This window comes from Ranitomeya variabilis, chromosome 5 (assembly GCF_051348905.1).
Source record: "Ranitomeya variabilis isolate aRanVar5 chromosome 5, aRanVar5.hap1, whole genome shotgun sequence".
Taxonomy (NCBI): Eukaryota; Metazoa; Chordata; class Amphibia; order Anura; family Dendrobatidae; genus Ranitomeya; species Ranitomeya variabilis.
The window spans coordinates 299,317,578-299,342,705 of NC_135236.1; the positions used below are offsets into that span (position 1 = coordinate 299,317,578).

Genomic DNA, 25,128 nt, shown 5'->3' on the forward strand with positions numbered 1-25,128 from the left:
TATTTGGGAATTGTTATCCAAAAAGATAGCAGAAATGACCTTCTTACTAATGTTTTCACCTTATTAGATTATGCCAAGCTTAAATTTTATTTATGGGGGAAATTACCGTTATCTGTGTCAAGATGTATATATTTAATTAATCCAATTCTGCTTCCTAAATTGATTTATTACAACACAGTGAGGTACGCATCCCCAAATCTTTCTTTACATCTCTCAACTCGATGATATCCACATTCAGAGAGCGAGGGACATGGGAGGAGCGGCCTTGCTTGATTTTCATTTGTATTATCTGGCAGGTCAGCTTAAAGCAATCTGTAGCTGGATGCCAGATTCTCAGTTACCAAATTCTGAGCATCTCTTGGCACAAAAGAGGCTGGAACTGACTGTTTGCTAGGTTTATTGGAACTAAATAAATCTATTGCCCTCAAGATGTTACCCTTGCTTAAATTAGCAAGTTCATAGACAAACTAAGAATCGAGTTGGCTTTACGCATATTATAGATGAAATGCCGAAATGGGGGAATCCATATTTCTCGACACTGATGAAACATCAATCTGCTGTTTTCTGGATCACCAGTAATATATGTTTTTCAGCAAACGGACATGAAGGTAATATCATTTGAGCAGGTGCAGCTTAAATTCCTGATTCCGAGGTCCCAGTTCTTTAGGTATCTTCAGCTTGGTGCGACGCTTCAATCCCATTTACCTAGTCTGCATACAAATGAGTGTATATCATCATTCCACTTAATTCGTATTCTTAAATAACAGAGTCTGCCATGTCTTATATCCAGTTTATATACATATTTACTATCAACGGGCTTTAACTTAAACCCATTAATGGTAAGAGATGAAGACTCTTAATACCTAATATTCCCAAGGAGAAGTGAGAGGGGGTTATGGGCTCCCCTACTCTTTGTGCCCCCTCGGCCAATAAAATGATTCAACTTTACATTATGCACCAGTCAGATCTTACTCTTCTTAAACTATTCCGGATGGGACGTTCTTCTATCATTTTTTATTTTCACAGTTGAATATTCTTAACTTATGTTTAGCACCTGAGGTTTCAAGGTGCTTACCACACATCTAGAGAAGTACCCTTAAGGGTCTAGTTTCCACAATGGTGTCAATTGTCGGGGGAGGGGGTTAAACTGCTTAGGCAATCAGGGCTCTCCAAACACGACATGGCATCCGCTAATTATTCCAATAAATTGTGTGTTCAAAAAGTCAAATGGTGCTCCTTCCCTTCCAGGCCCTGCTATGTGCCCAAACAGTAGTTTTCCCCTACATATGGGGTATCGGCATGCTCAGAAGAAATTGCTCAACACATTTTGGGGTCATTTTTTTTTCCTATTACCCTTGTGAAAATAAAAAAATTGGGGTTAAAGTAAAATTTTTGTGACAAAAGTAATTGTTCATTTTTTCCTTCCACATTCCAAAAATTTCTGGGATAACTGAATCATTGGTTCATATGTACATGAGTCAGTTAGCTTAAGTCAGGAGACCTTGTGGCTGAGAGGTATCCCGGCCACGCTGGGTCCATGAACATAGACCATGTGAAGCAGTCTTAATCTTCCTTAGCCAGGTTATCACTTTACACAAGTCCCTTCACACCGTAGAGATTGACTTTCTGAAGCTGCAAGAGGCCTCCGGATTCTCCTGGCTGCAAAATATTTTCTAGTTTCTTCCCAGCAGGTCCTAAAGCAACAATAAAAATGATTCTCAGTTTGTAGTAATCTGATGTGCTAATGGTGTGAAAATGAACTTTGAAGCCATATGCAAGTTAGCCTGAAAGTGCAATGGGGTGTGTGAATGCACTCAGAATGCCTTAGCCTTTTTCACTACTCCCCACCGGGTGTCACTTTCCTGTCCTTTATTGGCAACTCTGTCATATACATAAAAGTTCCCTTTAATTTTGACTATTATTTTTTAACTATAATATACTTGTACAAGTCTATATGCCACTGTATAAACCTGTGTACAATTCTCTTTTTACAGACAATATAGATCATGAAGTTTCCTTGCTATCTTGTTCTTGAAAAAGTGCAAAAACTTTCATGACTTCATCTTTTTTGGCAAGCTGATTGGCAAATGTCCCATTGAAATCTGCTGTGTCTTTAAGCCCGGATTTCAAGAGAAAGTCAATACATCCTGCATGCTGACCAGAGCAAGCCATGTGAAGAGCTGCAGGGAAAAGTACAAAGTTAGTTTTTCTTTTATAATGCATAGCAAATTCCAAAGTGTGCCCCCTGCCTCAACTGTAAGCATGTAAAACAAGTAGTACAACAATTGAAGATAAAAAGATGTTATTAACTGAACTACACCATAGGATTAACTTTTAAAGCAATAACCGAAAATCGGCTCAATGTCGCCCCTCAGCTCATCGCTTGCACCATTCCCTTCTAGACGCTGCCAATCACAGTTTGGCATCTGATTTAGCAGTCTTAGACACTGCCGAGTTGTGAATGGCAGTGTCAGGGAGGGAGAGGTGAAAGCACATGTACCTAGAGAAAACTCTAAAGAAAAGCCCAGTCGGTCTGCAAGCAGAGATTTCACATACTACTCTCCAAAATCAACAAATGTGAGTATCTCTGCAATGGAGTGACGCAGCACAAAATGGGAAAAAAAGTCAAAATCAGTGGGGCTCAGGTATTTTTACAAGGTGTTTCACTCAAGCACATGAAAAGGTGTGTTTAATGTGATCCACAAGTTAAATGTTGACAGGAGAGTGTCATCAATCTTACCTGATCTTCCTTTTACATCTTGGCTGTTGAGATCAGCACCAAGGGATAACAGGGCTGACAAAGAATGAATATGTCCTTCCTGCATTAAGATAACACAATCAATGAGTGTAAGTGGCTGTGGAAGTAATGATAATTATTAACTTTCTTGCCATAATTGACAAATGTTCATGATAATCATCATGTCTACTATACTAATTCAATTGGTTTTTGTTCATGGTAAATAATTCCATCAATCAGAACAAGTATAGGACTTTTTTGAAATTATTCTCCTCATTTGCTTCCTTTAAATATTGTGATCACAGTGATTATTCGGCTATTAGGCCAGGTTCACATTGCGTTAAAGCAGCCTATTCAGCGCATAGTGTTGACGGGCTGCGTTAACGCTATAGCAAACACGCCATCGCGTTATGCTATACCACTAGCACAGATGATTCATCTGTGCTAGCGGTGACTGAGCCTCAGATGCTGCAGCCCGCGTCCGATGCTCCGTCACTGAATGACGGCACATCACTAGCGTATGCCGATTATGACATGCGTTGGCGATGTGCCTAATAATAGGGGTTAATGGCAGTGTTAACAGACTGCATTACACCGTGTTATGCCGCGGTGTAACGCAGTCCGTCTAACGGACTGCCATAACGCAATGTGAACCCAGCCTTAGAAGAGAAGTGTAAGTGAACAACTACACATGAATAATAAAGAATAGTAAATGAAATGGGTCATCCACTACTTTGATTCTGATGACCTATTACTGGGGTAAGTCATCAGTATCAGATCATTGGGGATTGTCACACCTACTGATCAGCTCTGGATGGAAAGCAAAGCTCCAAACACTGTTTAGCAGCCCCTCTTAGAATTGCAGCCGAGATTCTAGAGATAAGATGCTGTTCTTAATGGCCAACAAAAAGTGTAGTAGTAAACACATAAGAGACAGTGAAACCTGCTGTCAGACTGGGCAGAGGTCTGGACCAAGTCAGCGACAAAAGTGCAAACCAGTGTTTGGTACGCGAATTATATCGGGGTGATAAAAATCAGAGGAGAAGTGGAGATTGACAACCATGTGAGGGCAATGTCAGAGAGAAAAAGACAGCTCTCAGAACTGGAAGCCATCAAAGGGGTTGCATCATAATAGGACTGATCAATTGGCATCTCAGACTCTGCGGTGATTGAAGGAAGACAAGACTTGCGGCCAAAGGTGGTCAAGCCAGGAAGCTATAGATATAGCTATGATCTACGACTAAGCTAAAGTGCAAGTGGCGTCAATACACTGTAAATAGTGAGGTCCTGACACACTGAACATAGTACCAGGTAAACATAAATTAACAGCACTATCAAGAAGCTGGTACCCATTTTACAGGCTGTTGTCAAAGGTAATTTTGGAAATGTGGCCTAGCAGCTGCAGAGACCCCAAATGTGACAGCCACCAATAAACAAGTGGTTGGTTCAACCCAGAGAACAGTAACTGACCTTGGCTGCATAGTGAAGTGCGCTCAGCTGCATAGACGTTGCGGTGTCATTCACGTTGACACCAAGATGGGACACCAGGTAATGAAGTGATTCGTCCTGTCCTGTAACGGCGGCCCGATGCAGTGCCTGGGCTCCCATGTTATCCACCGCGGTATAGCAGACCTACTGATACGCAAATGTAGGGCACAATTATCTCTTACCAGTAAAGAACAGGTGATTACAAAGATATGGAAAAAGGAAGTCAAGGCATCTCAGAGAACCGCACAGAATATTGATAAGCACGCCGATCTATAGCAAGTTAGTGCTTTTTTGTGAAAAGTAAAAGTACATCTGAATAGTTGTCGCTTGCTGGTGAGCTCGAGTCCTGAATATTGATGACCTGCGGACTCTGTGGCAATCATCAGTGCTGACTGACAGCTTCCCCCCTATTGAGGTATATTCACATGGGGCAGGCTTGTTGCAGAATTGTCTGTTAGTCTCAATCATCTGTACAGAGCGTACAATGAATCTGCCATAAGTGCACAGCGAGGATGAGGTCAGGACTCTGTATCTAGCATTCTTTTAGCTAATGTATTCATTTGCATACACATGGACTGCTTTACCAAACACTTATGATTAAACTGAAAAATGTAAAGAAACATTTTTTTAAATTATTTCTATGATCACACTGTACTTCTTAGCAACATACCTTTTTCATTTCTATCAGCAGTTTAGCAATTTGGAGGTGTCCATTCTGCACTGCATCCATGAATGGCGTTACTCCACAGCTGTCCTTACAATCTGGATCATAGCTGCACCTATGATTTTTAATGATAATGATTTTTGTCATGTTTAACCCCCTCAGGGACTATGCAAATTTCCATTTTTTTACATTTGCATTTTCCCTCTATTTCTTTCAAGAGCCATAACTTTTTTTATATCTCCATAGACACACATAGGGCTTGTTTTTTGGCAGGATGAGATGTAGTTTTGAATGACACCATTCACTTTACCATACAATGTACTGGAAAAAAAAAGAATTTAAAAAAATGCAAGTAGGATAAAATGGTGAAAAAAATGCAATTCCATCTTTAGGTTTTGTTTTTCGGTGTTCATTTTATGGTAAAATTGACCTGCAAACATGATTCTTCAGGTCAGTACATGTAAAAAATGTTTTCCCTATTTCTGCTGTCATTTTCCAGAACCTATAACATTTTTTATTTTTCTGTTAATGGAGCAGAGTTCTGTTTTTTTTGCATGTTGAGCTTACAGTTTTAATTTGGGATACCCAGCACATTTTTGTTACATTGCATTATTTTAGGGAGGAATGGTGACAAAAAAAAAAAAAAAAAAAAAAAAATCACAACTGGAGTTATTTTTTTCTTTTCATTTTACAATTTACATTAAGTTAATTAATATGGATGTGGTAATTTTTTTAATTATTTTTAATAGGGGAAAAGATGATTCAAGGTTTAATTTTTTAAAACCATTAAATACTTTTTTTTTATTACTTTATTTTTTTTCGATCCCTTTCAGGATTTTTACCTATCATCTCTGATCTTATAATATATACTTCCATACAGTGTATATTGAAAATTGATGAGTCCTATGAATTTCAGCTTGTGGCTGAGCTTCACAGCAGTATCAGGATGGCAGAGTTGAGGGCCTTCAGCAGGACTCCAACTACCATGGTAACCCAAGAAAATCCTACAACAAAACACGGAAGCAAAATGCCAAATATCCAAATAAAGTTTAACAAAATTCTTTATTAAATAATTAAAAGATAACCACAGAGACCGAGATACAAATGCAAGAAACTAACACTACCATATACTAAATAATACAGAAAAAATAAGGTATGTATATAACAATCCATATACTGACAATTAGTTTAACTAGGCATCATAATCTAAACTGAGGCGCAAAAAAGCTACCATAACAATCCCTATAGACAGGATAAGACTCTTGCACAAATGTCCAGGATAATATAGCTAAAGTGCGGTGCTCAATACATATATAGCCACATAGGGATATTGTACAAAGTGCTTAATGTCATATAAATAACTGCAATAGTGCAAGTAAGTTATATATCCCAAACCATTAAATCATGTCACTAATGCCATAGCCATACTGATATGTAGATTATCAGAGGGTAGAGTATACTCCATAGCAGGTGCTCCATAGACATGCGCCTAAGAAAATAGGGATTTTTGTGTGTACTCACCGTAAAATCCTTTTCTCCGAGCCACTCATTGGGGGACACAGGACCATGGGTTATGCTGCTGTCACTAGGAGGCTGACACTAAGCTGAGACAAAAAAAGGTTAGCTCCTCCCCTGCAGTATACACCCTCGTACTGGCTTCCAGACACCCAGTTCAGTGCAAAAGCAGTAGGATAGAAACAATATAACCAGTAACATTAGAATATAACATGTCAAACAAACAGTCAAGAACAAAGAACAAGATCACGAGCCGAAAAAGGCTACCAGGGTGGGTGCTGTGTCCCCCAATGAGTGGCTCGGAGAAAAGGATTTTACGGTGAGTACACACAAAAATCCCTATTTCTCCTTCGCCTCATTGGGGGGACACAGGACCATGGGACGTCCCAAAGCAGTCCCTGGGAGGGAAACAATACAACCAAAAAACCTCCATGTACCAACTGACTATAGGTGCGCAACGGCCGCCTGCAGGATACGCCTGCCAAGGGCCGCGTCCGCAGAGGAGTGGATGTGGACATTGTAATGCTTTGTGAAGGTATGCAGGCTAGACCACGTTGCGGCCTTGCAAACCTGCTCCGCTGTTGCCTGGTGCCGGATGGCCCAGGAAGCACCCATCGACCGAGTGGAATGAGCTCTAATCCCCGCCGGGATAGGACTGCCTCTGACTCGATAGGATTCCTGGATAGCAGATAGCAGATCGAATCCATCTGGCTATCGTGGATTTAGACGCAGCCAAACCCTTTCTGTGACCCTCCGGGAGCACGAAAAGGGCGTCCGATTTTCTGAAGTGAGCCGTTCTGGAGATGTACCTCCTGAGGGCCCTAACCACGTCCAGAGTATGGAGAGCCTTCTCGACTATGTTTGGGCTGTGGGCAAAAGGAGGGAAGAATGATGTCCTCATTGAGGTGGAAAGAAGAGACCACCTTTGGAAGAAACGCCGGAGAAGGACGGAGGACTACCTTGTCCTGATGAAAGGCAAGGAAAGGAGCCCGGCAGGATAAAGCGGCGAGCTCTGAAACCCTTCTGATGGACGTCACCGCAACCAGGAAGGCAACCTTCCAGGAGAGGACCGAGAGCGGAACGTCTTGCAGGGGTTCGAACGGAGGTTCCTGAAGGACCCCTAGGACCAAGTTGAGATCCCAGGTCTCCAGCGGCATCCTGTAGGGAGGAACCACATGGGAGACTCCCTGGATGAAAGTCTTGACCTGAAGGTTGGTGGCGATCCTACGCTGGAAAAGCATGGATAACGCTGAGATCTGACCCTTGAGGGAACTCAGGGCCAAACCGGAGTCCAGACCAGCCTGAAGGAAATTCAAGATGCAAGGGATAGAGAAAACGAGAGGAGGGAGACCCCGGAGCCTGCACCATGAGAAGAAGGATTTCCAGACGCGGTGGTAGATGGAGGCGGAAGACGCCTTGCGAGCACTTAACATGGTGGGGATGACCTGCTGAGAGAAACCGGCACGAGTTAGAACCCAGGTTTCAACAGCCACGCCGTTAAACGTAGGGCCCCTGAGCTCTGATGGTAAATCGGTCCTTGGCGAAGCAGGTCTGGGCGGTCTGGCAACCGCAAGGGAACGTCGGCTACGAGCTGAACGAGCTCCGCGTACCAAGCGCGACGAGGCCAGTCTGGGGCGACCAGAATGACTGGAACTCCCTCCATCTTGATCTTTCGGATCACCTTCGGCAGTAAGGGAAGGGGAGGGAACACGTATGGGAGCTGAAAATGATGCCACGGAGAAATCAGCGCGTCCACTCCTATGGCCTGGGGATCCCGAGATCGAGCAATGAAGTTGTGGACCTTGGCGTTCAATCTGGACGCCATCAGATCCACGTCCGGGGTCCCCCAGCGAAGACAGATCTGGTGAAAAACCTCTGGGTGGAGTTCCCACTCCCCCGAGGCAAGGCCCTGGCGGCTCAGGAAGTCCGCCGACCAATTCTCGACTCCCGGAATGTACACCGCGGAGATGATGGAATGGTTGGTTTCGGCCCAACGAAGGATGAGGGAGACTTCCTGCATCGCGGCCCTGCTGCGGGTACCCCCCTGGTGGTTGATGTAAGCCACCGCCGTGACGTTGTCGGATTGGACTCGTACAGGGTGACCCGCGAGCAGGGGGTGAAAGCGACTCAGAGCAAGTCTGATAGCACGAATCTCCAGGATGTTGATGGGAAGTTTGGATTCCCGAACTGTCCAGAGGCCCTGGGCAGAGTGGTGGAGGAACACCGCCCCCCAGCCAAGAAGACTGGCATCGGTAGTCACCACTAACCAGCGGATCGGGAGGAAGGACTTCCCCCGGAGGAGAGATGGGCCCAGGGTCCACCATACGAGAGATTGTCTGACCCGCGGGGACAGGGGACAAGGGCGGTCGAGAGAAGAGATGCTCCTGTCCCAGTTGTCTAGCAAAGCCTGTTGCAAGGGACGGAGATGGAGTTGAGCAAAAGGAACTGCTTCGATTGCTGCAACCATCTTTCCCAGGATCTTCATGGCGAACCGAATGGTTCGCGGGCGAGGATGACAGAGCGTTTGGGCTCCTTGCTGAAGTGCTTGGGCCTTGGACCGAGGAAGCAAGACCAGCCCCCTCGAAGTGTCCAGGATCATTCCCAGAAAGGAGATCCGACGAGCAGGAACGGGAGAGGACTTGTCCCAGTTGATCAACCAACCTAGGCGCGAAAGAGAATCCAGGGTAATGTGGACGCTTGACTCGCAGGCCTGAAAAGACGGGCCCTTTATGAGGAGATCGTCTAAGTAAGGTAACACGACGACTCCTCGAGAATGAAGGATGGCCATGACAGCCGCCATGACCTTGGTAAATACCCTGGGCGCCGTGGCAAGACCGAAGGGTAAGGCCGTGAACTGGAAGTGATCCTCCAGAATGGCAAAGCGGAGGAACCTCTGATGAGACGGGAAAATCGGGATGTGAAGATAGGCATCCTTGATGTCTATCGAGGCCAGAAATTCCCCTCTTTCCATCGAAGAGATGACCGATCTGAGCGATTCCATCCTGAAGTGCCGGACTCTTACGCACTTGTTCAGGAGCTTCAGATCCAGAATGGGCCGCACTTTTCCGTCTTTCTTTGGCACGACGAAGAGGTTTGAGTAGAAACCCTTGAACCTCTCGTGTTCCGGGACCGGGACAATGACCCCGCTCTGGCGGAGGATGTGAATGGCGCAAAGAAGGGCGCGAGTCTGAGTTGCCGAACTGGGAAGACGAGAGGGGAAAAACCGAGTTGGAGGAGGAGAGGAGAACTCTATCTTGTAGCCGGACGATACCAGATCCCTGACCCATTCGTCGTGCACGACGGAGAGCCAGGCTTGCTGAAAAAAGAGAAGGCGTCCGCCTATTCTGATGGTATCGACTGGCACCGTTCCCGAGTCATTGAGACGGGAATCTGGGAGGTCTGGAACCTCGAGTTCTGGGCTGCCTTGGTTTCCCGCGCCAGGAAGGATTCGGCCTGAAGGAGGGACGAGAGTCTCTGTCATTGCGAGAGGAACGGTCTGATCTGGAAAGCCCGGAGGGATTGGACCAGGCTGGGCTGGTACGAAAAGGCCGAAAACGAAAGAAAGGCTGGCGCGGAAAAGCCGCCTTGGGCCTCTGTTGGGGAAGGAACTTGCTCTTTCCCCTGTGGCGTCGGAAATAAGCTGGTCAAGCTTTTCGCCGAAAAGACGCCCGCTTTGAAAAGGGAGGGAGATGAGAGATTTCTTAGAGGAGGAGTCTGCGCGCCACTCCCTGAGCCAAAGAGCCCTTCTGATAGCAATGGCGTTGGACGCCGCCGATGCTGCGCAATTCGCCGCGTCGAGGGAAGCGAACATCACGTAATCGCTAGCCATGGCTAACTGCTTGGCTAGGTCTGCCATCTCAGACGGGAGGTCCTGTTCATTAATGGATTTCGCTAGAGCATCCGCCCAGGAAACCATAGCCTTGGTCACCCAAGCCGCGGCGAAGGAGGGGGCCAGGGAAGAGCCAGAGGCTTCATACACTGAACGAGCTAGAGAGTCTAGCTGGCGTTCAGTGGGACTCTTAATTGAAGCGCCCTCCGGAACTGAAAGAAGCGTTTTAGAAGCTAGGCGTGAGACCGGCGGATCTACTAAAGGGGGATCCGTCCAGTCCTTCACGAGATCCGCTGAAAAGGGATACTTGGATGCCAGGTCCTTCTTACCCGTGAAACGCTTATCTGGATGCTCCCTGTGACGCCTGACTATATCCAGAAAAGCTGGATGAGAGGCAAAAGATTTGTGGGAACGTTTGGATCTGGTAAAAGAGACCGCGTGTTCCGGAGCGGAATTAGCGTCATCATCCACCTTAAGAGTGTGATTGACAGCTACAATGAGGGAGTCAACCGTAGCTCTGAACTCCGGAGCCTCCGGGTCCAATGATACCTCGGACTCATGTTCAGAGTCGTGAACGCTGTGAGCCCCCAAAGAGGGTGAGCGAGAGGTGGAGCTGGCAGAGTCTGAGCGGCGAGGAGAGCGCTCAGGAGAGGTAGTGCGGATCCGTTTTCTGGATGACCGAGTCTCTCTAAGTGGAGAGCGGCCCCTGCTGGCCGACGATTCCCCTGCTATGAAGGGATCTCTTAACGCCTGAAGCGGATTACCCTGAACCCCGGGAGGATTTTGAATGGATTTGATGGCGTTGGCTAAAAAATCCACGGACTGTGTGAGTGAAGCGACCCACGGGGGGGGACTAGGTACGCCAGAGTCGGTGGCGGTGGAGGGCTCCTGGGCACCTGGGGCATCGCAGGCAGAGCAGAGGGGAGAACTTTGAGGCTTAGGAAGTGGGGCCTGGCAGGTGGTACATGCAGAAAAAAAGGTTGTATGTACCTTAGGTAGTTTTTTAGACCTTGACTGCGACATGGTTCTAATGCAGAAAGAGGCCACAGGGACTATAAACTGGACTGGGAAGCAGAGGGAGACGCTGCAGGGGAGAAGCTGACGATGTCTCCTTACCCCGGTCCTGTGTCCCGCTGTCCTGGGAAGCTGAGAAGCCTGAGAGGAGACTGGCTGCACGTGGGCGCAGTGACACTGAGGTGCTTCCGAGCAGGAGCTGCGGCATGTGGAGTGAAGATGGCCGCCGAGATCAGGAAGGAGATCTCGACGGCTGTGAGAAGCGCCAGGAACCAGGGGCGGCGCCGCCGATGACGCGCAGGAGTGGGCGGAGCCTATCGGCAGCGACCAGCGTCTAGGCCGAAGCTGGGGGCTAAATTTGCGGCCTGGGCCCGGCGCGCGGCCGCAAAGTGCCGACGTTACAGCGCTACAGCCCCTAATGTGCCCTGCTTAAGAAGGAGCCCTCCGGACCGCCGGCGACCCCCCCCCATCCTCCACGAGACACTTACCCGAGGAGGTGAGAGGAGCCTAAGGATGGCTGGGACGGTGCAGGGGATGGGAAGCCTCCATCCACCAGCCCCAGAGGGGAGTGGAGAGGAACCGTCCACCACCTGAGTCACACAGAGCATTGGTGATGCAGTGTGGTCTGCACGGACGCCACGGGAATAGGGGGCCACTGTACAGCCGAGGGTAAAACCTGGTGGACAGGGCAAATGTCCGGCAATAAAAAGGCCTGGCTGCAGAGGAGGATACTGGAGGAAAACACCAGTGCTCCTCTGTACAACATGGGGAGATCGGCGTCCCTTTTAGGGAAAAAACCGTCGCCCAAAAATGGTCAGCTCAGGCAGTGGCTCCCACGTCGCAGGAGAGGATACGGAGAGGTGAAACTCCCGTGCTCGCCTGTTGTTGGTTCGGGGGAGATCGGACCACTAAAGAATCCGTCGCCCCCTTCGTCCGGAATGGATTAAAAAGAAAAAATCCGTAAAAATAAAAATCAGTGTGCCTCCTACGGACACTAAGCTTGAACTGGGTGTCTGGAAGCCAGTACGAGGGTGTATACTGCAGGGGAGGAGCTAACCTTTTTTTGTCTCAGCTTAGTGTCAGCCTCCTAGTGACAGCAGCATAACCCATGGTCCTGTGTCCCCCAATGAGGCGAAGGAGAAATACAGATTATCAGGAGGTAGAATACAATCCAGAGCAAGTGCTCCATAAGCATGTGCCTCAATTAGCTATAGTAAAGAAGAAATAAATACATAACCTGTATATGTGGTGTCTTCCCCGACGCGCGTTTCGCTTCTTCTTAGGGGGTCAGACCATATCCCATTGAAGACCCTCTATGGAAAATTGTTAATCACTGTTAGGAAGGACACCCCTGAACCCATTTTTCAGGTACTACTGGCTCTCCCCCTTTCTTTTAGGTATTATATACATATAGTGACATCTTTGTTTGCAATCATTGAGATCTAGTCACTGACTTTTGTTTACCTTTACTTTCATCTAAGTATCAGCATATCTTACGGGCTTATCCTCATAGCACTGGAGCTGCTTTTTAGTATTTCTGTGTACCTGGGTAAAACACAAAAAACAATTCCGCAATTTTGGCGCACTTGGAATCCCCCCCCCCATTTTCCAGTACATTGTAAGGTAAAACTAATGTATTTTTGAATGAAAACAACTCGTACTGAAAAATAGCTATTAAAAAATAAATAAAATAAAAAAATCATCAATAAGCTACAGCTCTTGGAAGGAGAAAAGAATGACAATGCAAAAACAGAAATTCACCATGTTGGAAAAGGGCTAAAGGAGTGTTTTCATATCAATAGGCGATGGCATATAGCTAGTATATGTCAACCCAAAAGATCTATCCTCTGGAACATCCACGACCCTGAGAATGAAGAGGCCGGGGCATTGCATGTTTTTCACATTTTTCCCCTTCATGAGAGGTGTTGTAAGTTGACCAAATAGACAATCATTAGATGCAAAGTTGTAATGCAACATTATAATACTAATATCAAAGTCATAGCTGGAACAATTGGTTGTTGATGTAGCTGAATTGATAATACATTTTCAGCATACCCGCTGTTTTACTTTCAAGTTCAATAAAAATGTAGCCAAAGACTCACTAATGAGCCCAAGGATGCAGGGAGGCCACCTTGGATAAGTTTTTACTGCGCGGGGAAAGCCCCTTTAAATAGGTTTTAGTGAACCCAATACAAAGTATTAAAATGTTACCTTTCTAGAAGAATCTGCACCACATCCAAACATCCATGCATTGCTGATAAAAACAAAAAAAAGGATACGTATTATAATAAAACACATACTGTATATTTCTAGTATATCAATCCATCCCTGCCCTGAAATCACTAGGTCACAGTCCTCATACCAAGTGGCAGTGTTAGGGTATTGCACACGTTTCAGATTTTTCCGCACAAAATCCGCATCTCTTGGCAGAAAACGCAGGCAAAAATGGTTGCGGATTGTCTTGCGTTTTTTGATGTGCAGATTTGCCTTACTCTATGTATATCAATGGGTGCAAAAACGCTGCGTTTCCGCACAAAGCATGTGCACAGCAGTTTTTGTTTTCCATAGGTTTACATGGTACTGTACACCGCTTGGAAAACTGCTGTGAATCCACAGCGTCAAATCCGCAACGTGTGCACATACCCTTAGGCTGGGACACACTGGGCCACAGGTGTTGATTCTGAGGGCCCATTTCCCATCTATTCAAAGCCAATGGATTTTATCATTAAAAGGTGCTTCTTTTTTGGACTAGGGTTAATTTTTGTCAGGCACTGTATCTTACGGTATTGCCATAAGATATGCAAATGTGCATTCAACTCTGCATTTCAGTTGGGTCAGCCATCAGGAGATTTGCAAACTTGTGGTCATGTGCCAACTAGCCAATCTTCCTGGTTCTCGAAATGTTAAAGCTCTGAGGAGCAGGGAGAGAACTTAGTCGGTAGAAGACCACGTGTGCAAATTGTGATGACTGATGGAATCGGAAAGCAGAGCAGAATTCCAATATTACACACTGTTAGGGTATGGTTCAACGTTCAGTATTTGCTGCGGATTGGACTCTGCGTACAGATGTTACAGCATAGTGGAGGGGATTTTATGAAATCCCATCTCAACTATGCGTACAAAGACGCCCGTGGCTTCCCTGCGTATACACACATGCGGCACATCTTTATAGACCACAGCATGTCTATTTATCTTGCCTATATGCTCAGTCTCCGCAAGATAAATATCACAGTCTATGTAGAGGATGCGGTGATTCTGCATGGTTCAATGAACACACGTGGAATTACTGCGCGTTCAAAAGCTGGCAGCGCTTTGGATAGAGCTGCCAATCTGGACCGTGGAAACATACCCTTAGAATTATACACTGCAGATGAAGACTAGGACTGGCCTTTAATGATAATCAAAATGACACATTAGAGAAGTTGTGCAGGGTAGCTCTGTAAGGTTTCCAACAGACCACTACCAGAGGCTGCTGTAACTGATTGCAAGGGTGCTGGGTGTCAGACCTTCACCGATCCAATATCAATGACCTATCTGAGAGATAGGACATCCAAGTTATTTGCCCCTTTAAAAATGTCACTTTGCCCCACAAAATAACTAGCACTCGTACAGTTCTAACCAGAAAAAGACTACCATAAATAAGTTCTGGGTGTCAGCATATGGCAACAACATATTCACACAAGTTCAATTAAAAATATGATGCAGAACTTGACAATATATAGTGTGGTGTCCTCCACAACTCACATTATGAAGCCCACACAGATTGCTATTTACATTACGAAGACAACAGAAGTAATAACTGACAAATTAATAAAAAAATAAAACAGAAAAACCCTTGCTGCGTTCTCCCGATGCGCTACTACAGTCATTGCCATCGGCTTTCTCCTCCACCATTGATTTCAACAGTTTCTGCAGCCTTAGGTTGCAGGTACTGATGATATCTGCACCAGGGGAATGGCATAGTAGCCTTGAGGTCTGCAGCTATAGCTCCCTTAAAGGAGAAGCAAGGGTCCCGCAGATGATCTTCCAGTGGGCCGGTCTGATGCAGCCCAGCGGTGTATAGTAGTACGGGGATTTTTTTATGCTTAGGACCTGCAGGCACTCTGCAAGCCATCCCGTGATGCTCAGTATTTGGGGGTTATTCATCCGTGAAAGTAGGGTTTCTAGTGAAAATATTTCTGTAATATGATATCTGATGGAAAATGCCAGTAGATTCTCAGTTTTGATTTCTCAGATGTTTACAGATTTAAAATCATGTGAAATCAAGAAAAATATGTATAGTAGGTAGAATGGATTCAGAGGTTAGTCTTGGAGGTTGTATGGAAAATTACAACCATGCACATGATAAGGCTTAGAATGTTTTTTTTTTTTTTTTATGTAGTTGGTATAGTATAACATTTACCTAGAAATCTTTAAAGGGGTTGTCCCACAAACAAAGTACAGTTTAATCAAAAGATTTTGGAATAATAATTTCCACAATTGGAGGTGTTAAATGTTCCTGTGCTGAGATAATCTTCTACATGTGCCCGTACTGTGTAATGGCCGTGTCTGACTGTGCAGGTACATGGTCGGATCATACCACAGCTCCTGGGCAGGGGAGATTATCTCAGCACAGGAACATTTCATTACCATATCCAATTGTGGAATTTATTTTTACTCCAAGATCTATTGATTAAAATGTACTTTGTTCATGAGAAAACCCCTTTAATATAACATTATGCCTTCCACAAAGGCCGCTACCTGCAGTGTGCAGCGGTGTTCTCTTTATCTTGCTCTCCGTATTCCAAATAACAGGAAAGGTATCGAGCAGGTAAGTGATGACAGCGGGGTCACCTTCTCTAGATGCAATATGAAAACTGTTCCAGCCATCCTTATTCTTCAGCTTGGGGTCGGCCTTGTGCTCAATGAGATCTTTGATGACATCTACATTTCTTCTTGTGCAAGCCATCATCAGAGGGGTCCTAAAATTGATAGGTGCTCCCATTACATGAAAAAAATGGGACAACTTGTGAGAAATAAAAAGGTCACAAGACAAACTATTGAGTCTGCCCTTAGACGCACCTAATAGAGTGTAAGATATCAATCATGCCTCCATCTGTCACGATATTTAACTACGTAGCAGGGCGTCAGTCAGGGGCTCAACACACACAATGGGATGGTATAGGGCAGAGGAAGGCCCTACCAATAGGGAATGAGGGATGGTCACTACCTGAACTCAAACCTGAGTCTGTCCTTGCACTCGCCTAACGCCCTAAGTGGGTCCTTCCCCCCACCACCGTCAGGAACCTCATCCCTCGCTGTCACCTAGCACTGCCCAGGCCGGAAAGGTGCTAGCCTCACCACTGCAAATGGTTCAACACAGGGGACAGTGACAAACACGAGAAAGACAAGGTGAAAACACAACACTTAGCTTCCAGACTCCGCTGCCAAGCTTCACACCGCAGATAACACAGAAACAGGACTCCAAAACTCCAGAACTAGCTGACACCAGAGAGCTGCAACTGCATGGCTGGTCTCTATAGAGAAACTATCAACCATTAGCTGATGCATCAGGTGACCATTTAAAAGGATGGTAGCAGTGGTCACCACCCACATCAGCTGACCCTGCAACTCTGCAGTTACAGCAGATTCTACAGCGGTTTCCACATTATGTCAGAAATGAACAGTTCATAGGAAATATTGAGGATTTTAAAAAATAACTTTCTTTTTTTTTTTCCTTTGAAGAAAGACACATGCTAAATAGTAAAGCGACACCAAAAATGGGTCCAGCACACTGGGGGGGGAAAAAAAAAAAAAAAAAGGGATGTCCGTAACTCTAGAAGCCTGTTGTCACTTTAAGCCCTTAAAGGGCAAGCAAGGTTCCACATGTATTTTCATTGTTATCTCCCCTCGTTGCAAAAGTCGCAACTTTTTTTTTTATTATTTTCACTTCACCATAGCCGTATGAGAGCTTTTTTTTTTTTTTTTTTTGCAGGATGAGTTGTAGTTTTGAAAGACTTCATTCATTTTATCATACAGTATTCCTGAAAAATGGGGGGAAAAAAAATCCAAGGGAAGTGAAATGGTTACAAAAAAACAAAACAAAAAAAACAGCAATTCCACCATTGTTTTCTGTTCAAAATGTGTGGCAAAAATGACTTGCCAACATAATTCTTCCGATCAGTATGATTGCTATGATACCAAAACATTAAGGATATATTTAAAGGGCCACTGTCACCCCCCTCCAGCCGTTATAAACTAAAAGAGCCACATTGTGCAGCAGTAATGCTGCATTCTAACAAGGTGGCTCTTTTAGTTTTAGGTTCAAGTATACCCCAAATAAAGCGTTATTATACTTAGCCACAATTCCTGTCTCTAGCCAGGTAGGCGGGTCCTCACTCCCCAGCTTGAACCGCTACTCTGCCGTCACTCCAATCTTCCTGCGCCGCCCCCTCAGCGCTGTTATCGTTTCAAAACCGGTGCCTGCGCTGTGTACTGGTGTCCTGCGCAGACACAGTAAGCTCTGGCCGTCTGACGTCCCAGCCAGGCTTGCACACTGCGGGGGCATTGCGGCCAGCCACCTTTGGAATCCCCGCCCTATGTGTTATGCATTATGCACAGTGCGGGGCGGGCAGAGGAGCTGGTCAAGCTGGGGAGTGAGGACCCGCCTACCTGGCTAGAGACAGGAATTGTGGCTAAGTATAAAAACGCTTTATTTGGGGTATACCTGAACCTAAAACTAAAAGAGCCACCTTGTTAGAATGCAGCATTACTGCTGCACAAGGTGGCTCTTTTAGTTTATAACGGCTGGAGGGGGTGACAGTGGCTCTTTAAATAACAAAAACATTTTGTTAAAACATTTGTTGGTATTTTCTCTTTCTTCATTTTTCTATCAATAGATTAGCACAAAGGCTTTGTTTTTTTGTACATTGAGCTGACCGATTTATCAGTACTATTATGGGGTACATAGAAAGTTTTGATAATTTATTGCTTTTTTTAAAAAAAAACAGTGATAATTTAAATTTTTATTTTGACATTCATCGTATGGGATAAATAGTTTAACTATTAGTATTAAGGGAAGAATTGCCATGTACTGACTTGTTAGGCTATGTGCACATGATGCGGATTTGCTGCGGATCTGCACTGCCACTGTGATGTACAGTATAATGTTATTCCATGGCAAAAAAAAGCTGTGCAGATGGTGCGGAAAAATCAGTGCGGAATTGGGGCGGATTTCAAAGAAGTGCATGTCACTTCTTTTGTGCGGATCTGCAGGGTTTCTGCACCCCTCCATGTTAAAATTTTGCAGTGGCAAAAACCGCTGAAAATCCGCAGCAATTCCACACAAAATCCGTGGTAAATCCGCGGCTGCGGATTTTGCCAGGAGATGCGGATTTTGTGCAGAAAATTCTGCACCTCTTTTCTTACGTGTGCACATACCAGCGTGGTCCAGTAATTGGAGCCACCGGTGTAAAGGTACCTTCACACGAAGCGACGCTGCAGCGATAGCGACAACGATGCCGATCGCTGCAGCGTCGCTGTTTGGTCGCTGGAGAGCTGTCACACAGCTCTCCAGCGACCAACGATGCCGAGGTCCCCGGGTAACCATCAGGTTGCTAAGCGCAGGGCCGCGCTTAGTAACCCGATGTTTACCCTGGTTACCAGCGTAAAAGTAAAAATAACAAACAGTACATGCTCACCTGCGCGTCCCCCGGCGTCCGCTTCCTGTACTGTGTGAGCGCCGGCCCTAACAGCAGAGCGGTGACGTCACCGCTGTGCTTTTACTTTCACTTTAGGGCCGGCGCTCAGTCAGTGTGGGAAGCGGACGGCAGGGGACGCACAGGTGAGTATGTACTGTTTGTTTTTTTTACTTTTACGCTGGTAACCAGGGTAAACATCGGGTTACTAAGCGCAGCCCTGCGCTTAGTAACCCGATAATTACCCTGGTTACCAGCGTAAAACATCGCTGGTATCGTTGCTTTTGGTGTCAAACCTGACGACACACGCCGGTCTGACGACCAAATAAAGTTCTGAACTTTATTCAACGACCAGCGATATCACAGCAGGATCCAGATCGCTGCTGCGTGTCAAACTAAATCGCTATCCAGGACGCTGCAACGTCACGGATCGTTGTCGTTCTCGTTGTAAAGTCGTTTCGTGTGAAGGTACCTTAAGGGTATCGGGGGGCTCTTTACAACGACCCGTTCTATCACAAATATCTGTAAGTGACGACTGCTGGGATTTATACATCTGCATTAATGGGAGCAAATGGAGACCCAGAATTCAATGGTTCAGATGATTCAATACTTTTCTCCATACAGTGCGCCCAAGGCGGGGGTACCCCCTTATGCTTTAGTGCGGCCCTACAGTCTGATAGTGTGGCAGAGACCGCTCTAGCGTTTGTGTGGCACCGGTGCTCCTCTTCTGGGCAGTGAGACCCTTGGACATTGGAGCTGCCCATAGGTTTGTGACTCCAGAGGGCGGACCCCACAGGTCACACATTTAGCATTTGCCGCTAGTATACCCAATAATAGATGTCTTCACGGTGACGGTTGCCAGTTTCCGTGCTGCGCTACCAGTAGACAGCGCCAACACTCTGCAGCGCTCCATGCCTAGCGCCTTCTCTTACCAGTCCGCCTTCTTCAGGCTGTCCACCGCAGCCCCTTTACTGAGCAGGTGCAGCACGCAGGCTCGGTGGCCCATGGAGGCGGCTTCGTGAAGCGCAGTCTTGTAGTCGTTATTTCGGACCTCCACATCCATGCCCACCACCTCCAGCAGGTAGGAGAGCGCAGGGAGATGGCCATGGCGAGCTGCATAATGCAACACTGTGTCACCAGACCTGCCGAAGTGCCTGCCAGGGAGGCGAGTCAGTAACACGGGGCTCCTCTGTAGCGCCTCCTGGCAGAGGTGGACTCTGCCTTCCTGGACCAGCTTCAGGACCTGCTTCTCCTGCTCTTCCAGTGACATGGTGAGGTGGGTGCTGGGAGGTGTGTGGCCATGAGGAGGCGCTGTGCCCTCCAGCCCCGGGGATTCCACTGCACTGACAGAAGAGCGGCCCACTAGCGCCAGCAATGCTAGGGGCTGCAGGTCGTATATGAATATCCCCTGGTAGCAGCCGTAAAGCGACTGAACGACATAACGCAGCAAACCTCGGGTTAATTTATGTTTGGCCGAAAGGCTCCCAGAAAGGAGGCGTGTCCGTGAGCCTCGTCCAATCGGCTTCCCGCTTAGACCGTCCTTATCAGCTGACGAGGGTCACTATCTCCGGCAGCTTCGTGATACTGGTGACACTTTCGGTTTGTTCAGCAGCTGCCGCTTGTGGGAATCCCCGGAGTAATGCCGACATAACCGCCTGCACCGAGGAGGACACTGACGCCATGAAAGTGACCAGCTCCTCTGCCTGCTGGTAGCAGTACGTGTCCGGCCTTCTGATTGGTCACAAGTTATGACCCCGGTTTGATTGGCTGTTATGTAAAGTGTGCTGTAGTCGATGCTGGGCCCTGGTGTGCTATTGGGAGGCAGAGTAACCCTGGCTGTGACGGGGGAGCTTACATTGGGGGCTTCCATGTAGTTACATACTCCAGGCCTGATAGTCAGCGACTTGTTACTTGAGGTTTTTGGTTTTTTTTTTAAACCTTGTAAGAATAAATACACTAGCGCCCCAAAAAGATTTGAGGACGAAGCAGCAAAAACCGATATACAGATTTGTGTGAAAAAACGTAAAAGCTACAAAGGTAAATAAAGAGAATCTGTTGTGCTAAAAACTCAATAAATAGTATAGGTTTAAATTAAGCAAATATCATAATATTACATATCAAAAACTGAAACAATTTACAGATCTGTAACAAATGTTAGTAGACAGCAACTTTGCATTTGGTATTGTCCTTGCTGACAATTGCTCATAGCCGTGTAGTTTATCAATGCAGTTCTACTGAACAAAAGTATCATGTGATCAAAATACAACTTGCATAATAATTCTGCACACAGTGTAGAGCAAAACATAGAAGCGGGTATGAAAGTCCCACAAAACAGAATAATAATTGGAAAGACTTTATTTAAACAAATACACATACAAATCACTAGATAAAAAACAATGTAACCTATACAGCATGGAAATATGGAGGAGACATGAAGGTAAGCCGGGTTAGGCAGGAAAAGCTCAATGCATCCTGAGCAAGCTATCCATGAATGGCAATAGTTACACAATACCACCCACATGGCAAATAAATAAATGGGTGCCAATGGCAGTACCCCGTAATCACTCCCAATTAAATAGTCATTCATACATGCTTACCCATAAATAAACGGATGGCTTTCCCACTTGGCCCAGGAGCCCCTTCATGAGGAAAGCATGCACGCAACAATCTCCAGTAGCAAAACCGATCACTAATTCAGCACATTGTCTCCAAGGAGCTAGGAAGAAAAGCTTTCACTGGCTAGGAAGAGAAGGTTCTGGCCAGGATTTATAGGGAGAGGTAATGACCAGATCAGAAGCAGCTGAAATGGAGCTACATGTGTCTGACCAGCATAGAAAGGTTCGTTAACCTCTTCATCCCCAAAGGAAACCAAATTCATTTGATATGGGACAGAAACACGCAGGCGAAATGGAAGATCTACGATTCACAATACGTAGTGAGCTTCTAACCCCAGGAGGACGTCACACACTCATGACGAGTAGATGCACATTCACGCTGAAAATCCATATCCTATTTGTCCGAACTGATTTTCGTGTTAAAAAAAAAAAGAAAACAAAGTGTAACGTACACGAGATGTTGCCCAGTGCCTTGGTATAGTGGGTGCTAACCAGGTCCATAGAACTAGGGGCGTCCTAATCTATCCTAGTCCACTGGATTACTCCTGAAGGTGGAGACGCCGGGTTCTTGTTCCTTGCTATGTGCCTATATCAACCCTTATCTGTCCCCCCCCCCCCCCCCACCCAGGCAGTTGGGAAGTACATAGGATAACACTAACCGGACCAACAATAGAAAACGGACAGAGATAGATGAAAATAACAATCATGCAAAATGCACTCGCCAAACATAGTGGAAAAAAGGGGAGTTGAAGGAGAAACCAAACAGATGAGGATGAGCAAAAACAAAACTCCAAGCAACAATCTTCTGAACTTATCTCCAAACTCCAACTACACCTCCAACTCCAAACCAGGCATTAAGAACTAACACTGGCAGTTCTTAAGCGCCATAGGCGAGCCTATACAGCAGAGGGAAGTGGCAAACACTTAAAGGGAACCTGTCACCCCGGTTTTTCCGTATGAGATAAAAATACCGTTAAATAGGGCCTGAGCTGTGCGTTACAATAGTGTATTTTGTGTACCCTGATTCCCCACCTATGCTGCCGAAATACCTTACCAAAGTCACCGTTTTTGCCTGTCAATCAGGCTGGTCTGGTCAAATGGGCGTGGTGACATCGCTGTTTCTTCCCCCAGATCTTGCTTATTTTTCCGTTGGTGGCGTGGTTTGCGCATGCCCAACTGCCGAATCCACTGCACAGGTGAGGAAAAAGAGCGCGATCTGCGCTATTCCCCTGGTGATCGGTGGGGGCGGCCATCTTCCTGAGGCCGCGCGTGCGCAGATGGAGCGCTCTGCTGCCCGGGGCCTCAGGAAAATGGCCGCCCCCACCGATCACCAGGGGAATAGCGCAGATCGCGCTCTTTTTCCTCACCTGTGCAGTGGATTCGGCAGTTGGGCATGCGCAAACCACTACGCCACCAACGGAAAAATAAGTGGAGGCGAGATAGGAGGAGAAAAAGCGCAATTTCAAAAACTCCCCCACCCCCTCTATCACAATTGCTCATTATATCATAAAAATAACCTGGGAATATTCTCAGTGTCAAGTGATTTATATATGATGTTTTAATCCCCTTTTTGCATTTTTTTGTACTGCGGATTCAATATAAAATGGATCCTTCCTGCTAGGTGGCTTTGACAAAACTTGTTATCCGCACATGGCTGTATCGCTAATGTCTTTCAGAGGGCTTAAAATTTCTATACATCACATCCACTTTGCTGTAAACCTAAGACCAGGGCTGTGGAGTCAGTAAGCCAAACCTCCGACTCCTCCGTTTCTCTCACCCCAACTCCCTCATACCTGGCTTATGTTTAAGTGATAAATTTACTGTAGTAAATGATAACATCAGGCTTCTAATCACCATTATAATACAATAATCAAACTATTTAGATATAACATAAAATATATTGGAATACAACTTTAGAACACAAAACTTAAATTGTAACTATGCAATACGCTATGCAGTAAGTGGTAAAAAAAACAGTTTTCAACAAAAACGTACTTAATAACATTTGTGCAGTCTATGAATTTGTTCAGAGAAATAGTATTGTCTCTGTCAGATCCTCCTTTATAGATGACCTCAAATCTGATGTAATTATTTTAAGGCTAGAGAACAACCTCTCTACACTAACTTGGGTTGGTGGCAAAGTGGTAACCACATGGGAGCATCTCTAACGTCAGGGTCTAAAGGAATTGCCTCGTGCACAGTCAGTTTTGATGAACGATTGAACTCTTCTACTTCTTTGAGAGCAAGTGAAAAATTTTGTTGAAATATGGTCAATCTGTTTACTATGGGAGTGGAATCTTTCTCCCTGTGGCAACACTTTGCCTGCTCCATGTCGTCCAAATACTTTTCAAAATTTAAACTCCTCATCTGATGGTACTAAAGATAAGGTAGCAGTAGCACTGCTGGGCAGCATGGTGGCGCAGTGGTTAGCACAGCAGCCTTGCAGGGCTGGAGTCACCAAGGACAACATCTGCAAAGAGTTTGTATGTTCTCTCCGTGTTTGCGTGGGTTTCCTCCGGGTACTCCGGTTTCCTCCCACATTCCAAAGAATACTGATAGGTAATTTAGATTGTGAGCCCCAATGGGGACAGCGATGATAATGTGTGCAAAAACTGTAAAGCACTGCGGAATATGTTAGCGCTATATAAAAATAAAGATTATTATTATTAGCACTGGTAAGACCCAAGTCCTCTGGCTTTTGGCAGTCCCATAGCCCACTCATCCTAACTGCTACTTCAGTCAGAGTTTCTTTTACTTTGGTAAGCTGTTGTTCATCCAGCAATGTACGATGACTCGGGTCCACATAAACAGCTGCCAGAAGAAGTGTATTTTCTAATAGCAGTGTCTCTCTGTTTCATTGAATCAGCAATGCCATCTGCGATTAAATCTCCTCTTTGAGACAAGCAAAATCGCAAGTTCTTCCACTCCTTTATGAAAATGGCAGGAGTTAATTTCTTGAATTCAGCCACCTGTGTACATTGACTTTCATTTAGTGTTGGCCATGTCTACAAGAAAGGGTTTAAGCTCAAGCAATTGCTCAATCATTACAGGTGTTGCCCAACGAAGTGGCTTGATCCACAATTGCCCCTTTTCCATCTCGTCTCTTCAAGATGGAATCAATTTTAGGAGTTCTGTCAGCAGTAACCAATTTCCTCTTTGCCAATCAGCGTTCCAGCATGTCCCTCTTGTAGACTCTCTCTTATTGCCAACTGCAGCGTGTGCACAGCATGTGATGTGTAACAACCCTGCCGGCATCACTGCATGGCCTTCCATCCCCCACCTGCTTGATACATCAACTCACTCACCCTGTGCCATGCTGTGAGATCTGTCTGCTGCCGGCTCCATGCCGTGTGCTTCATGGCCGCTTGCTCTGTGTACACTTTCTGTCTGTGTGCATAGGGGGGCGGCGCCAGCAACTCCTGTTTCTTATTCAGTCTGTGTGCACCTCCCTAAGGTGTCTCTGGCCAATAGCCTAGAGGCCTCTGATTCTTAAGGCATCCTCACCCATTGGGGGACGCCTGAGCAAACTTACTTCCTCAGTCAGTACTTTGCTGCTGAGGTGTCTGGTTCTGTCTCTGTGTTCGCCACCC

The 25,128-nt window shown here is 45.9% G+C and overlaps 2 protein-coding genes across 4 annotated transcripts in view; one reads left to right on the top strand and one right to left on the bottom strand.

Annotated features, from left to right (window-relative positions):
• Positions 1-1,854: 1,854 nt before the first annotated feature.
• Positions 1,855-20,441, bottom strand: ANKRD16 (ankyrin repeat domain 16). The gene is made up of 7 exons (XM_077264475.1): positions 19,856-20,441; positions 15,988-16,208; positions 13,459-13,501; positions 4,896-5,004; positions 4,208-4,369; positions 2,741-2,819; positions 1,855-2,180 (listed from the first exon to the last, which is right to left on the bottom strand). Exons 1-7 carry the CDS (start codon positions 20,191-20,193, stop codon positions 2,005-2,007), a joined length of 1,128 nt encoding a protein of 375 aa, XP_077120590.1. The 5' UTR covers positions 20,194-20,441; the 3' UTR covers positions 1,855-2,004.
• The window catches only part of FBH1 (F-box DNA helicase 1), a 131,843-nt gene continuing 127,131 nt past the window's right edge, over positions 20,417-25,128 (top strand). The window contains exon 1 of one of the 3 annotated variants that reach the window (XM_077264472.1): positions 20,417-20,638. In XM_077264472.1, coding sequence (XP_077120587.1) covers position 20,638 — 1 coding nt within the window. In that variant the 5' untranslated portion in view covers positions 20,417-20,637. The remainder of the gene's footprint in view (positions 20,639-25,128) is intronic. The other 2 variants (XM_077264473.1, XM_077264474.1) reach the window with 2 other exon arrangements.